General features: G+C 36.3%; 1 protein-coding gene across 1 annotated transcript in view; it reads left to right on the forward strand.

Moving 5' to 3' along the window:
* LOC101592766 (alcohol dehydrogenase E chain) overlaps positions 1-12,367 on the forward strand; it is an 18,398-nt gene extending 6,031 nt beyond the window's left edge. Inside the window, exons 3-9 of the mRNA XM_004643701.2 lie at positions 18-156; positions 2,306-2,393; positions 2,489-2,708; positions 5,626-5,886; positions 8,204-8,339; positions 8,986-9,124; positions 11,931-12,367. Of these exons, the coding sequence (XP_004643758.1) occupies positions 18-156; positions 2,306-2,393; positions 2,489-2,708; positions 5,626-5,886; positions 8,204-8,339; positions 8,986-9,124; positions 11,931-11,955 (1,008 nt within the window). The 3' untranslated portion in view covers positions 11,956-12,367. The remainder of the gene's footprint in view (positions 1-17; positions 157-2,305; positions 2,394-2,488; positions 2,709-5,625; positions 5,887-8,203; positions 8,340-8,985; positions 9,125-11,930) is intronic.
* The last annotated feature ends 276 nt before the right edge of the window (positions 12,368-12,643 follow it).

The following is a 12,643-nucleotide window of genomic DNA, read 5'->3' on the forward strand; positions in this document are numbered from 1 at the left end:
TGCACTTTCATCTGTAGATGGTGGCCACAGGAATCTGTCGCTCTGATGACCATGTGGTTAGTGGACACATAGTGTCCCCTTTTCCTGTGATCCTGGGCCATGAGGCAGCTGGCATTGTGGAAAGCATTGGAGAAGGGGTGACTTCAGTAAAACCAGGTACATGATTCACACTCACTGAATGTGATTTGGTTCATTATGCCAAGATCATCCAGGCCAGATCAGGAACTGCAGAGACCTAAACGCTCTCATGAGGCCTGGATGAACAGGACCAAGAGGTGATCCTTTCCCTATATCTCGGTCTGACTCAGGCATGCTACAAAAATGACAATGTATTTTATCCTTCAACATCTACTTATCGAGTTCATACTTGATGCCAGGCCTCAGATTCGAGCTGGGTGTACATGAGCTTCACAAGCACACAGTGCCAGCCAAAGAGGAGTCACGTTCTAATGACCTCCTTCATAGTGGGGCAGAGCACTGCGTCTGTCAAGAGCCAAACAAAAGTACAAACGGGACAAGAAAAAACATAGGTTGTGGCCCAGTCCCTACATCAGTATACACAATTGTTCTGTGCTGACTTCACAAAATAGTGCTTCAAGGCTGTGACTGAGTCAGTAGGACCTCTTGTCAGGTGGGGAGTGAAGCCCTCCCACCAACTTCCTCTTCCAATATGGCCACAATCTTGATCACAAAACCATAGCCACAGAGCAGAGGGAAGGAACTGAAAGAAAGAGAGCAGCAAGTACGCAGCCACAAATGTCAGTTTTAAAATGATGGCTACAGTTTTAAATGTGAGTGGTTACAAGTTAATAATTATTTCAGTGTAATTTCCAATCCTAATTTAATTAAGCAACATCATGTTTTCACAATGAGAGTGAATTCACAAAAATTTCCATGCCATCACCTTTACATAACATTTGTTCATAAAATGTAACAGCACAATAATTCTCTTTGGTTTCCTTGAAAAAGCCACATTTAAAATAAATAAATAAATAAATAAATAAATAAATAAAATCGGCATAGTACTGGCAAAAAAGAAAAGAAAAAGCCACATGATCAAAAACACAAACCACGCTTGGGAGATAGCTCATCAGAGTAAATGCTCACCTGGCAAGTGCAACAGCCCGAGTTCAATTGCTGGTTCCGTAAAAAAGAAAAAAAAAAAAAAGTTTAATTCCAAAACATCACATCACTTGAGCCAAGTACTATGTTAAACTCTGAACAGAAAATAAAACAAGTAGTATAGTTTTTGTTGGAGGGCATGTTATTGCCTTCAGTTAGAAAAACTAACAACACATGACAATTTTTTCTTTTTCCTGCCTTATCTACAGCAGTAATAATAGATTTTTCATGAATTACTAGCCAAAAGTATTTCAATTTCAGTTACTACCATAAAAGAAAGTATTTAATTTATTGCTACAATTTCCAATGGAATATCTTGAATTCTTTGTGCCATTTTTGTTAGTTTCATTCCAAAGAACAATGATTTTTAAAAGCTTTCACTTCATAAGAAAGATAAGCATAGCCTGTTGAAAACTGAAAGGTAGATGATCAAACATATTTTTAATGTAACCAATGACTACATCTTTAAAATTGTATTGGAGTAATTACATTTATCTTGATTTAATTTTATTTTTAAAAACTGTACAAAACATACCATATTCCAAACATCTCAATGAATTTAAAATATATATCTACTTACATATTACATTACAAAAAATAAGGTAAATTATAAAAAATAAGGTAATACATATCAGTCTATAATATATTTAGATTTAGATTTAAGATTTCATTAAGATTTTAATGTTATGATGCATCAAGTTTCCAAGTAAAATCTGTGTACACTATAATGTTAGCTACTAATATAATGGAAATAAATTTTAATCCTTCTTATCTACATCCTCATGTCCTCTTTAGATTTCTTCAGACACATAATCTAAATGGATAATAATGCTGAAAACAATAATCAGTGATATTCTTGTGACCAGATTCTATGCCTTGGAGAATTTTTCAAAAATATATTTTTCTGGGCTATGGAGATGGCACAGTAGAATAAATGCTTCCCTGGCAAGCACAAGGGCCTGAGTTCAATCCTCAGTTCCGCAAAAAAATGGGAGGCTATAAACAGGCAGATCACTATGAGTTCGATATAGTATTGAAGTATTGAGACCCTGAACACCCTGTAGCCCTTCCCAATAATACAAAAAAAAAAAAAGATATATCTTTCTATGTATAAGCTTTAAGTTCTTCATGTATGAATTCCTGGGTAGAAACTGAAACATAATTCATGGTATTTCCCCACCAGGTGATAAAGTCATCCCGCTGTTTATTCCCCAGTGTGGAAAATGCAGAAGTTGTAAACACCCAGAAAGCAACCTCTGTGTGAAAAATGAGTAGGTGTCTTTCTTTTTCTTGCTCTGCTAATGAATTGCACATCAGTTGTTCTTTGTCTCATGTCCTTTGTGTACCTGTATGTCTCACTGAACAGTTTGTCAGGGAATCCGGGCAAACTGCAGGATGGCACCACCAGGTTCACCTGCAGAGGAAAGTCCATCTACCACTTCGTGGGTACCAGCACCTTCTCCCAGTACACAGTGGTGGATGAGATCTCCGTGGCCAAAATTGATGCAGCCTCACCTCTGGAGAAAGTTTGTCTCATCGGCTGTGGATTTTCTACCGGCTATGGCTCTGCAGTCAAAGTTGCCAAGGTAGGCATCACAGTGGCCAGTGACACTAGGTATACTCAGCCTCACAACACCCACAGGGAAGCAGTTCCTCACAGGGTTCACAGGTTATTTTCATGGATTAGTGGTGTTGACAATTTATAGGAAAGTAGACCTAGCAGGAAAGTGAGAATCTGTCCTGTGAAATTCACCTGTTTATCACAAATGGAAATGTTCATAATTAGGTGAGGAAAAGTCAATTTCCTTTTCAATAATCTATTCAACATTTGTTTTCATGAGAATACTGAGTTTTAGATCTGAGGATTAATTCAGTCATTCATTGTACAGTTACAGGGAAAAGATACACACATTAGGATGACAGGTTCTGCTAGGTTTGAGGAAGCCAATGTAAATAAATATAGGTTTTTTTCTATTATAATTTAAAAACTAGGAAACAACCTGGGATACCTCCCTTAGCACCAAGTCAACCGTGACTCCCTACCCATGATACCACTGGGAAGGATTAAAAATAAACTTGCCTGACAAAAATTAGAGAAAAAGAAGGGCTGTAAGGACAACCAACATTTTGGCCGTAGCCTTTCAACTTCAGTGAAGACTCAGGACATAGGAGATCCTATACTGTAACATCATGTAACTCAGTGATAGACCAAATTTTCTGATCAAAGAGATTATGGGGCCACAGAGGAAAGTGCTCTATGATGTAGGGTATGCCTAAGGAGAAAGTCACATGGAGAGAAAACATTCTCTCAAGCTTTCACAGAGAGCAAATTGGTCAAGCAATGGCCATGACTCCCCCACATGGCTAACACTGAAAAAGGATCTACAAACTGTGGTACAGAATTTCAGGAGAAATCCTGAGGAGATCTCAATGTCCTTATCAGATACAAAAGTTACATTTCTTGTTATATAGGTCTTGCTTTATCTTGATCTTAATCATGCAGCACAAAAGTATAAAAACAAAGTATAAAAAATAAATCCTTGTTAATATGCTGAGCTGTAAAAACCTCAAGTCAACAACTTCTGACATTGCCAGTCTTATGGAAAACCCACTGCTATTATGCACTACTGGACTATATTGAAATATTTTGCTGAATTAATGCACCCACAATATTTAAATCACATTGGAATGCCCTTCTCTGACAAAACTATCCAAAAAAGGGGGATACAATTGAACAACATTTTGTATCTGTATACTCAAAATAGTTAGGATAGATATACAGCTGCATTCTCTTAATTCAATGAACAGAGAGATTTGTTGTAATAGTGTTTGTGGACAGGATATCATGTCTGCCTCTTAGACAATGAATAACCACTAAGACAACAATATGCAATGTATTAATTATTGAAACTGTGCTAGTAATTGGTTTTGAAAAAAAAAGAAAAGAAAATAAAGCTGCCTCCCATCCCCAACAGCCAGGAATCAGCAGCTCTAGACTGCAGAAAACAAAAGAACAGTGAGTGTAAAGGTTGTCTCTAAGGACAAAACATGTGTGTATATTCTGAGTTCAGGACTTCAGTTAACAGCATATGTCAAAACTTACTTGAAACAGCCCCAGATCAAGGGTCTCCCACTGTGTAAAAGTAATGAGGTATCACATTGCTGTCATGCCTAATGGGATTTCCTATCTCTCTTCCCACAACATACGTATTGGAGAAGTGGTATGCATCTGTAGAAATTCATTACAGACACCCCTTCCCCAAATGTCATAGCATCATTTGCTGTATAAAACTGAGATCCATACACACAAAGTTATTTACTCAAATCTTTACATCTGGTAAGTATTTGATCTAAAACTAAATTCTCCTGAGATTTTGATATGAAATCATGATAGAAGATTATTAGCACTTTTAAATCACACTATGAACTCTCTATTGTAAAGTTAAAAATAGTGTACCTGATATTATTTAACAACACTTGGTGAAAGAATGAGTGAGTAGACACCGTGAAGAGACTATCACAATGAGTTTACTTGGGACAGGAATATTCTAGCTACTGAAGGCTGTCTACAGAAGATAGGGCTTATTCAACAGCCACAGCCAATGTAAGCCATGAGGGCCTGTATAGCATATGCCATTTCAGGTAATGTCGCTGAGATCTCAGCCCTAAGCCACATTAGTCTTTGTTCAGTAGCTTCACGGGTTGTAGCAGGTGGCCTAAATGAGATGATCTACAAACAGAATCAGAGGATACTTAGGGAAAGGGTTTCAATATTATTAAAATACAAACCAGTATTTTTGCATTATTACTCATTATTTTTAAATATCAAGGATAAAGATCTACAAGTATCACCTTGGCCTCAAGTGTTATTTTCTTGAAGTTATTTATTGAAAGTCACCTATTAGGGCTTTGTTATAACAAGGATTCATTTTATGTGCTACAGAGATAATTTCTGTTCTCATTTCATTGCTTGTGTTTACTGAAAGTTACTGAACTCTGCAAGGAGTTAAATATTGATAGTGTGAGTAGATTATTGCTCATCTTCCTGAGGTAATCTCAATCATGTGTAACATCCCCATAAAAGTTTCTGTGTTTGCACTCAAAACAGAACTTGGCTATTAATGGATATGAGGTCTTTTCATGATGAGTCACTGGTGTTTAGAGCTCAAAGTTTGTCTAGCCCGTTTGTTCTTAGGTTCTCACTGGTGTGCACTGGAAACAGGATGACACCTACAGAGAGTCTGATTTAATTGGCATGGGCTGTGGCAACGATGTTGTGATTTTTGAAAATTCCCAGATTTAGATTTAGTTTGTGTATGAAGTTTGAAAACCACTGGATTAGTTCAATTTAAACCTGAAGTAATTGTAGCCAAAAGAAGTTGGCAGCAGGCTGACATGGAGTCGGGGTAACTCCTGAGAAATGACAAGGCCTGGTACTTTATATGACTTAGACACATTCTAACAATCACTAGCAATCCACTTTTGCATTTTCTGCAAAAACAGGTCACCCAGGGCTCCACCTGTGCTGTGTTTGGCCTGGGTGGAGTCGGCCTCTCTGTTATCATTGGCTGCAAAGCAGCAGGAGCAGCCAGGATCATAGCAGTGGACATCAACAAAGACAAATTTGCAAAGGCCAGAGAGGTGGGTGCCACTGAGTGTGTCAACCCTCAAGACTATGACAAACCTATTGAGGAGGTACTCCAAGAAATGAGCAACGGAGGTGTGGATTTCTCCTTTGAAGTCATTGGTCGGCTTGACACCATGGTATGTGCCAAAAGTTGCTTGCTATCTCATCTTCTGCAATCTGGAATATACTGCTAGGTAGTACAGGGTAAATATGTATAAAATATCTTGGAAATGCAATCTCCTGTTTATTACATGTTAAATAGAGAGTTAGAAGAAATTCTTCATTCCCCAGGGTAGGAGATATTACAATATATTTCTTCTTTACTGAGGGAAAGTACTTATATATTAATTGAGTCCTTTCCAACTAAGGTCCTTAATTTGCAGTGAACATAGTTCCGCAAGGAAATACAAACAATAAAAATTCTGTACTTAAGATAGCAAACTTGTTTTTCCAATTCAAATACAGCTTAAATTTTTTATATTTCAATAAATTCAGAAAGCTATCCAAAAGAAATATTGCACCAATTCCACTATTAAGAGAAAATATACCTTAAGGAAAGAACTTGCTTTAATGAGTCATTGTATTTTAGCACAGTCACACCACCACACCTAGCAGAGCATTCAGAAAATGCTTTGAAAAGAACAATGAAATACTGCTCCCAAATATAATGCTTACCTCATAGCACTGTCAGAGCTTACATGAGTGAATGTGTATGAAATACTTCTCAAGATGCCATCTGTCAAGTGTTAAACTCTGAATTAAATTCAGCTGCTGCCATTAATATGAAATACTATGTCCAAGCTCACAGTGCTTCGATCAAACTTGAAATTTAAGACATCTTAATTTCAAACTATTTCATTGACAGAACACCTCCCCATCCATATTCATCCAGCCCAAGCTCTCTACAACTCTGCTGAATTAGTCCCCAGAGACCAACACATGCCTATACTTGGTTTGGTTCTGCTCTGAATCCTGCCTGTGTTGCTAATGCAGAACTACACCTCTGGGGAAAAGCTTTTGCTGTTTTGGCCTGGGAAAATACAATGCATTTCATCATTGTCTCAGTTATTCTCTCTCATTGCTGGGTTGCAGTACTCAACACCCAAAATTAAGGAGGAAAAGTTTATTTAACTCACAGGATGTGGAGATTTCAGTTCATACTCGCTGGCTCCCATGTCGTGTCACTTGGCAGAGGGCAACAGTTCATGGAGGAAAAAAATGATAAAGAGCACATGGAGGAACAGTGGCTGCTGCAGCTAGGAAGGCCCTCTCCCTTTGTTACATTGTATTCAGTCTATTCACACCCATAATCCCACCATGGAATTAATTAGCTGATCACAAACTCTAGAAGCCTGCCCCAATGACTGCATGAGGATTTAGGGGAACAACTAGATGCAAATCATAACAATAGCTATTTCAAGAAAAATCTAACTTTTTCCAAAGCTTTAGCTTTCTCTGGCATGCTCTTTTTTGTCATTTTCTCAATGGTCCTTTGTTTGAAGCCACAGAAGACTGACATGTTCTTGGATTATCAACTCTTCAGATTTCATATTTCAAAATCAAAGCCTAAGTCAATTTTAAACCAAATGAAGATTGTAAAGCATTCTTTTGCTACAAAGCAATGCCTTAGGAGAAAGACTTTGAGGGCTGGTTTTTGAGATTCTAGCATAATTAATGTATTTTATTTTTTTTTAACTTAGTACCAGGTCTACAGGATCTCACTACATAGATCTGACTCGTAGTTATTCTCCTGTTTTCAGCCTCCCAAGTGCTACAATTATAGGCACTCACCACCAGGCTCAATCCCTCACACTGCGCACTCCAGGGGTGGGACCAGGACGGCATACTGGGGATGGAATTCCAGCTGCTGCACTCTGCCTAAGCAGAGGTTTTAGTGTGCTGAGCTATTTGGCTGGCCCTATAATGAGTGTTTTTCAAAATAAAACCAGGATATATTCCAACAGGGTAAAATATAATTTAAAATATGTTCCTTTCTATAATAGACAATGGAGGACACTTGTAAAGAAAAATTATTAAATTGACGAGAGACAAATTATGAATGATAAGAGCTATGTCTTTTTCACCATCAAAACACATGCTTAAGAGACATGAAAAATGAAGTAACTGACTCTCATATTATCTTGAACTGTGATAAAACAACCAGCAACCTCCCTGACAACCTAGACTTTATATATTTGTCATAATATTTGGCTCATTATATATTTATAAGGAAGACATTCTTTAATCCATTCTTTCAAATGAAAATGTGTTCCAAGAATTTTTCAAAGCAACAAGTGCTAGACTCAAGGTTGAATGAAAAAGCAAAAGATACATTTTCTTTGCTCTGCACAGTTACAACTCAACTAATTAAAATTGGCATTAAATTGTGTACCATGAGCAGTGTGACCAAAATCCACTTTGAGGGTGCTAAGAATTTATTCATATTTATTCCAGGCCTCTGCCTTGCTCTGCTGTGATAAGTCATTTGGTGTGAGCGTCATTGTAGGAGTCCCTCCTGGTTCTCAGACCCTCCCCGTGAATCCCATGCTGCTATTGACTGGACGCACCTGGAAAGGAGGCCTTTTTGGTGGTAGGTAGTAAAGTGTGAAGACCAAATCTGTGTTAACCTTAGAAAATCTTCCCTTATGTCAGTGAGAATGTAGTGTATTTAAAGCACTGTGGATAAAAAGCAATTAAAGTTCCTGCTGTATTTATAGCATCCAAAACAATTAGATATGGAATAATACTAGAGAGAAAGTCACAGGATGGTCTTCTCTGGTGTCCCGGACTTCTTGGCCATAAATTATGGAATAAGTGCAGAAAGAAAGTAAGCAGGAACTTTCAGCAGCTTTTCTTTTTATACTCGTGAATGCATGAGCACTAAATCTCCTAGTAGGACATACACAAGAGATGTACAGCAATCATCAGCGTCTACCCTCTGCTACTTTGAGACCACTGTAAGTTTGCTTCAGGACTTTGGGCAGCCACATAATTTCTCTATAGAAGAGCTCATAAGGATTCTATAGCTGTCTGTGGGCCCTAGTTTATTTGGGGCATTAAAGCACACTGAGAAATGGTGGGGAATCCCTCCCCCTCACACTCTCCTCACCAGTAGCAGTCTGCACAATGGAGCATTGCTCTTAATGGAGCACTTTCAGTTTACTCTTATCAGAAAGTCTTGTCTCCAGCTCTCTTGATTGTCCCTGTTGAATCTAACAGTGCTGTCTTTCTTTCAGGCTTTAAGAGCAAAGATTCTGTCCCCAAACTTGTGACAGATTTTATGGCAAAGAAATTTCCACTGGATCCAATAATAACCAATGTTTTACCTTTTGAAAAGATAAATGAAGGCTTTGACCTGCTTCGCTCTGGAAAGAGGTAAATTTTCTCTTTCTGTTTATAGTAAGGGTTTGACTGACAGAGAAATGAAAGAGGAGAGATGAATGAAAACAGAAGCGCTGTGGTTTTCCATCATTAGTTCAGTCTTTGCACAAAGAACATGTGATACCCCATGTGGGACTTTAATTACAGTTGCTTAGTGCCTCCTATCTTGCTGAAGCTAAATTACGACGCAGTAGTACAAATCTGAGTAGTGAGAGCCTGCCAGCTTCTGCATGAGGGCACACTCACTTTTTCCAGAGAAGTCATCAGTCACCAAATCATATTTAGAAGTTGGATTCAGTGAAGTCTCCATGTGACCTCTAAAAGCCAGTAACAAACAGGTGCGATCATTATACAGTAAGTCTCCAACTTACAGACATTTAAGTTGGGAACTTTCACAGATACCACATTCCTAGATGCAAACAACTCGCAGATGTAGCTCAGGGGTTGACGTGTATTGTCACAGTTGCACTGCTGTGTGCTTACTCTACAGAATGGTAGTGTGCAATAGTACAGTGCAGTCAAGACACTGCATTTGGGTGTGGATAATGCAATGTACACTCATAACAAAGGTATATAAGACTTATTCTTTCAGACTTATGAATGAATGCAACTCACAACCATTCTCCACCTGGAGAGAAGACATTCTCTCAGGCTTTCACAGAAGGCAAATTGGTCAAGCAATGATCATGACACATCCACATTGCTGACAGTGACAAAAGATCTATGAACTGTGCTTCAGAGTTTCAGGATAAATCCTGAGGGGATTTGACTGACCTTGTCAGATACAAAAGTTATATTTCTTGTTATATAGGTCTTGCTTTATTTTATTCTTAACCATCCAGTAGAAAAGTATAAAAATGAAGTATAAAAAGTAAAGCCATATTAACATGCTGAGCTGTAAAAGGCTCTAGTCAACAACTTCTGACATTGCCATTCTTATGCAAAACCCACTACTATTATGGATTACTAGACTATCATGGATTATTTTGCTGAATTCATGCACCAATACTATTTAAATGGCAATGGAATACCCATCTCTGACAAAACTAAACAAAAGGGATATAAATGAAGGACCATTTTGTAGTGAAATATATATGTAAATATATATATACTTATATCTGTATATACAAAATAGGATAGATACACAGCTACTTTCTCTTAATTCAACAAGAAGAAAGATTTGTACTAACAGTGTTTGGACAGGGTATCATGTCTGCATCTTGTACTATGAATAACTACAATGAAGACAACAATATGCAATGTATTAATTATTGAAACTGTCCTACTGTTTTGAAACTGTCTCATTGCTATTTCTTTCTCAATAAAATTAGTTTCAAAAAATTTTTAAAAAACCATTCTCATGAATAAAATAATCATGAGAAATGATACAGAATTTCACAAACAAGATGATAAAATTCAACAATGGTTTTGTACTGAATAGTGTTGTCAAGTTAGTTGTAAAAACTTTTATGTCAAAGTAATTATGTAAACATTTATGTGTGTTTGTACATGTTTTAGTATTAAAACATCAAGATTAGAAATATCCTACAAGTTCAACATTAACGAAATTATTCAATTCCAGCCATGTATTAAAAATTGGTGAAAGCATTTAAAAATAATTTTGTTACATAAGGAAATATTCATCATTATTTTTAACTCATAGTATGTATCTTCCTAAAGATGAAGGTTCTTAGAATTATATAATCAACTTCATGTTCTAATTCTATAACTCCTTAAACATCTCTATATCAAAGCTCTATTAAGCCTTTACCATGATAACAACTTTATACAAAATACTGGACATTTCAATAAGGATAGAATAGAATATATACATGTCTAGGATAACATGGATCAAATTTTAAGAAAATATGAATTATGCTGTGGTGGTTACCTCCAAATTGTAGTAGTTTCATTTTGAATGAAATGAAAACATTCTTTCATTTTTACACCGTCCTGTATTTTTAATTATTTGTATATACCATATATGTCTAAGAACATACATGTAATACACATATCATATATCTAATTCCAAAAGTATTTACCCATCCAGATGGGCCTTATAAAAAGGACATTATTTCCTGTATAATTGTCAATTTCCAATGTTTCCAAGGATGAAGTTTCTTAGAAATATACAAATCAAATTTATTTTCTACTTCTATAACTCCTTAAACATCTCCATATCAAAGCTTTATTAAGCCTTTAACATGATCACAACTTTATTAAGCTGTCAGTTCCTTCAGGCAAATGATCATTGTCTCATAATTTGCATAACTTTGTGTTTTGATCCCAGCATACTAGTTGTGTGATAAAGACAAGTTCCAAATCTCTCTTTCACTTTTTATAATCTCTGTCATGGAAAAAACATGCAGTTCTACCTCACCGCACTGTTGTTTACTTTGAGTCCTCAATGAGATAATATCTGAAAAGCACCTACAAGGAATATGATAAACAGCAACAAAATTTTACATGTTATTAACCACTGTTTTATACTCCTTCTTATGCTGGGCATGGAAGGTCTAAAACTGATTTTCAAAGGATAGAAATGTAGAAATGATGTCTAAGTTGTAGTCAGATATGGATGTTTTTCATGAGTCTAAGATTGGAAAAAACATAAAAGAGAAGCAGTAAAGTAAGAATTGCCCTCATACTGACTCAGCTTTAATTTATCCCACAGGGTAGGAATGGAGGGAATGGGAACAATGATGACGTTCACTGAGATGCAGGAAGTGTTCCCTGCACTTGTATGGAAAAGTGTGAATAGTCTCAATGCTAAAACAATGTCCTCCATTTTCTATTTTAGTATCCGCACCATTCTGTCATTTTGAGAAGACACCTTCTCTCCTATCAGCCCCTGACTCCTCCACACCAGATCATCTGAATCACCGGGCAGACAACATTATCAGCTATTTTTCAGCAATGTGATCAATGCATTTCTATTGCACTTGTTATTGGTGTTTGCTTTATGGATACCATGATTCTAACAAGTTTCTTTAAGGAATAATAGAGTATTTTAAACTTATAACACTTAGATCACTCACAAAACCAAAACTATACCTTAATTTTGTTATATGTATTTTGATTTTGGTGACACAATTTATGTCTCTTTATATTTTATAACCTTTAGCAAATTATTGACTGATGTTTTCAACACCCCTGTCTTTATGCTTCATAATACTATTTGCACAAACAATAATTATTATAACAAATAATTATCAATAAAGCACACTTTGTAGACTATTTTAACCTCAATATGCACTTAATTTACCAGTGACTTCCATGTATTCAGATGTTGTGGTGTTACTCATTAATATACTTGCCTTCGATTCTTTTTTTTTTTTTTTTACTTTTTAGAACACATCTACATTTTATTACTTATTTTTTCTAAGAATTATAGGCTAGCATTTGTTTGTATGAAATTTTTTTCTTATATAAGAATGCCTGGATAAATTAATTAATCTCTTCTCACTTTTACCCAACATTAGTCCTATATACTTATAATTTAGATTTTGAAAT

Source organism: Octodon degus, unplaced genomic scaffold, assembly GCF_000260255.1.
Source record: "Octodon degus isolate 3935 unplaced genomic scaffold, OctDeg1.0 scaffold00183, whole genome shotgun sequence".
NCBI classification, from domain to species: Eukaryota; Metazoa; Chordata; class Mammalia; order Rodentia; family Octodontidae; genus Octodon; species Octodon degus.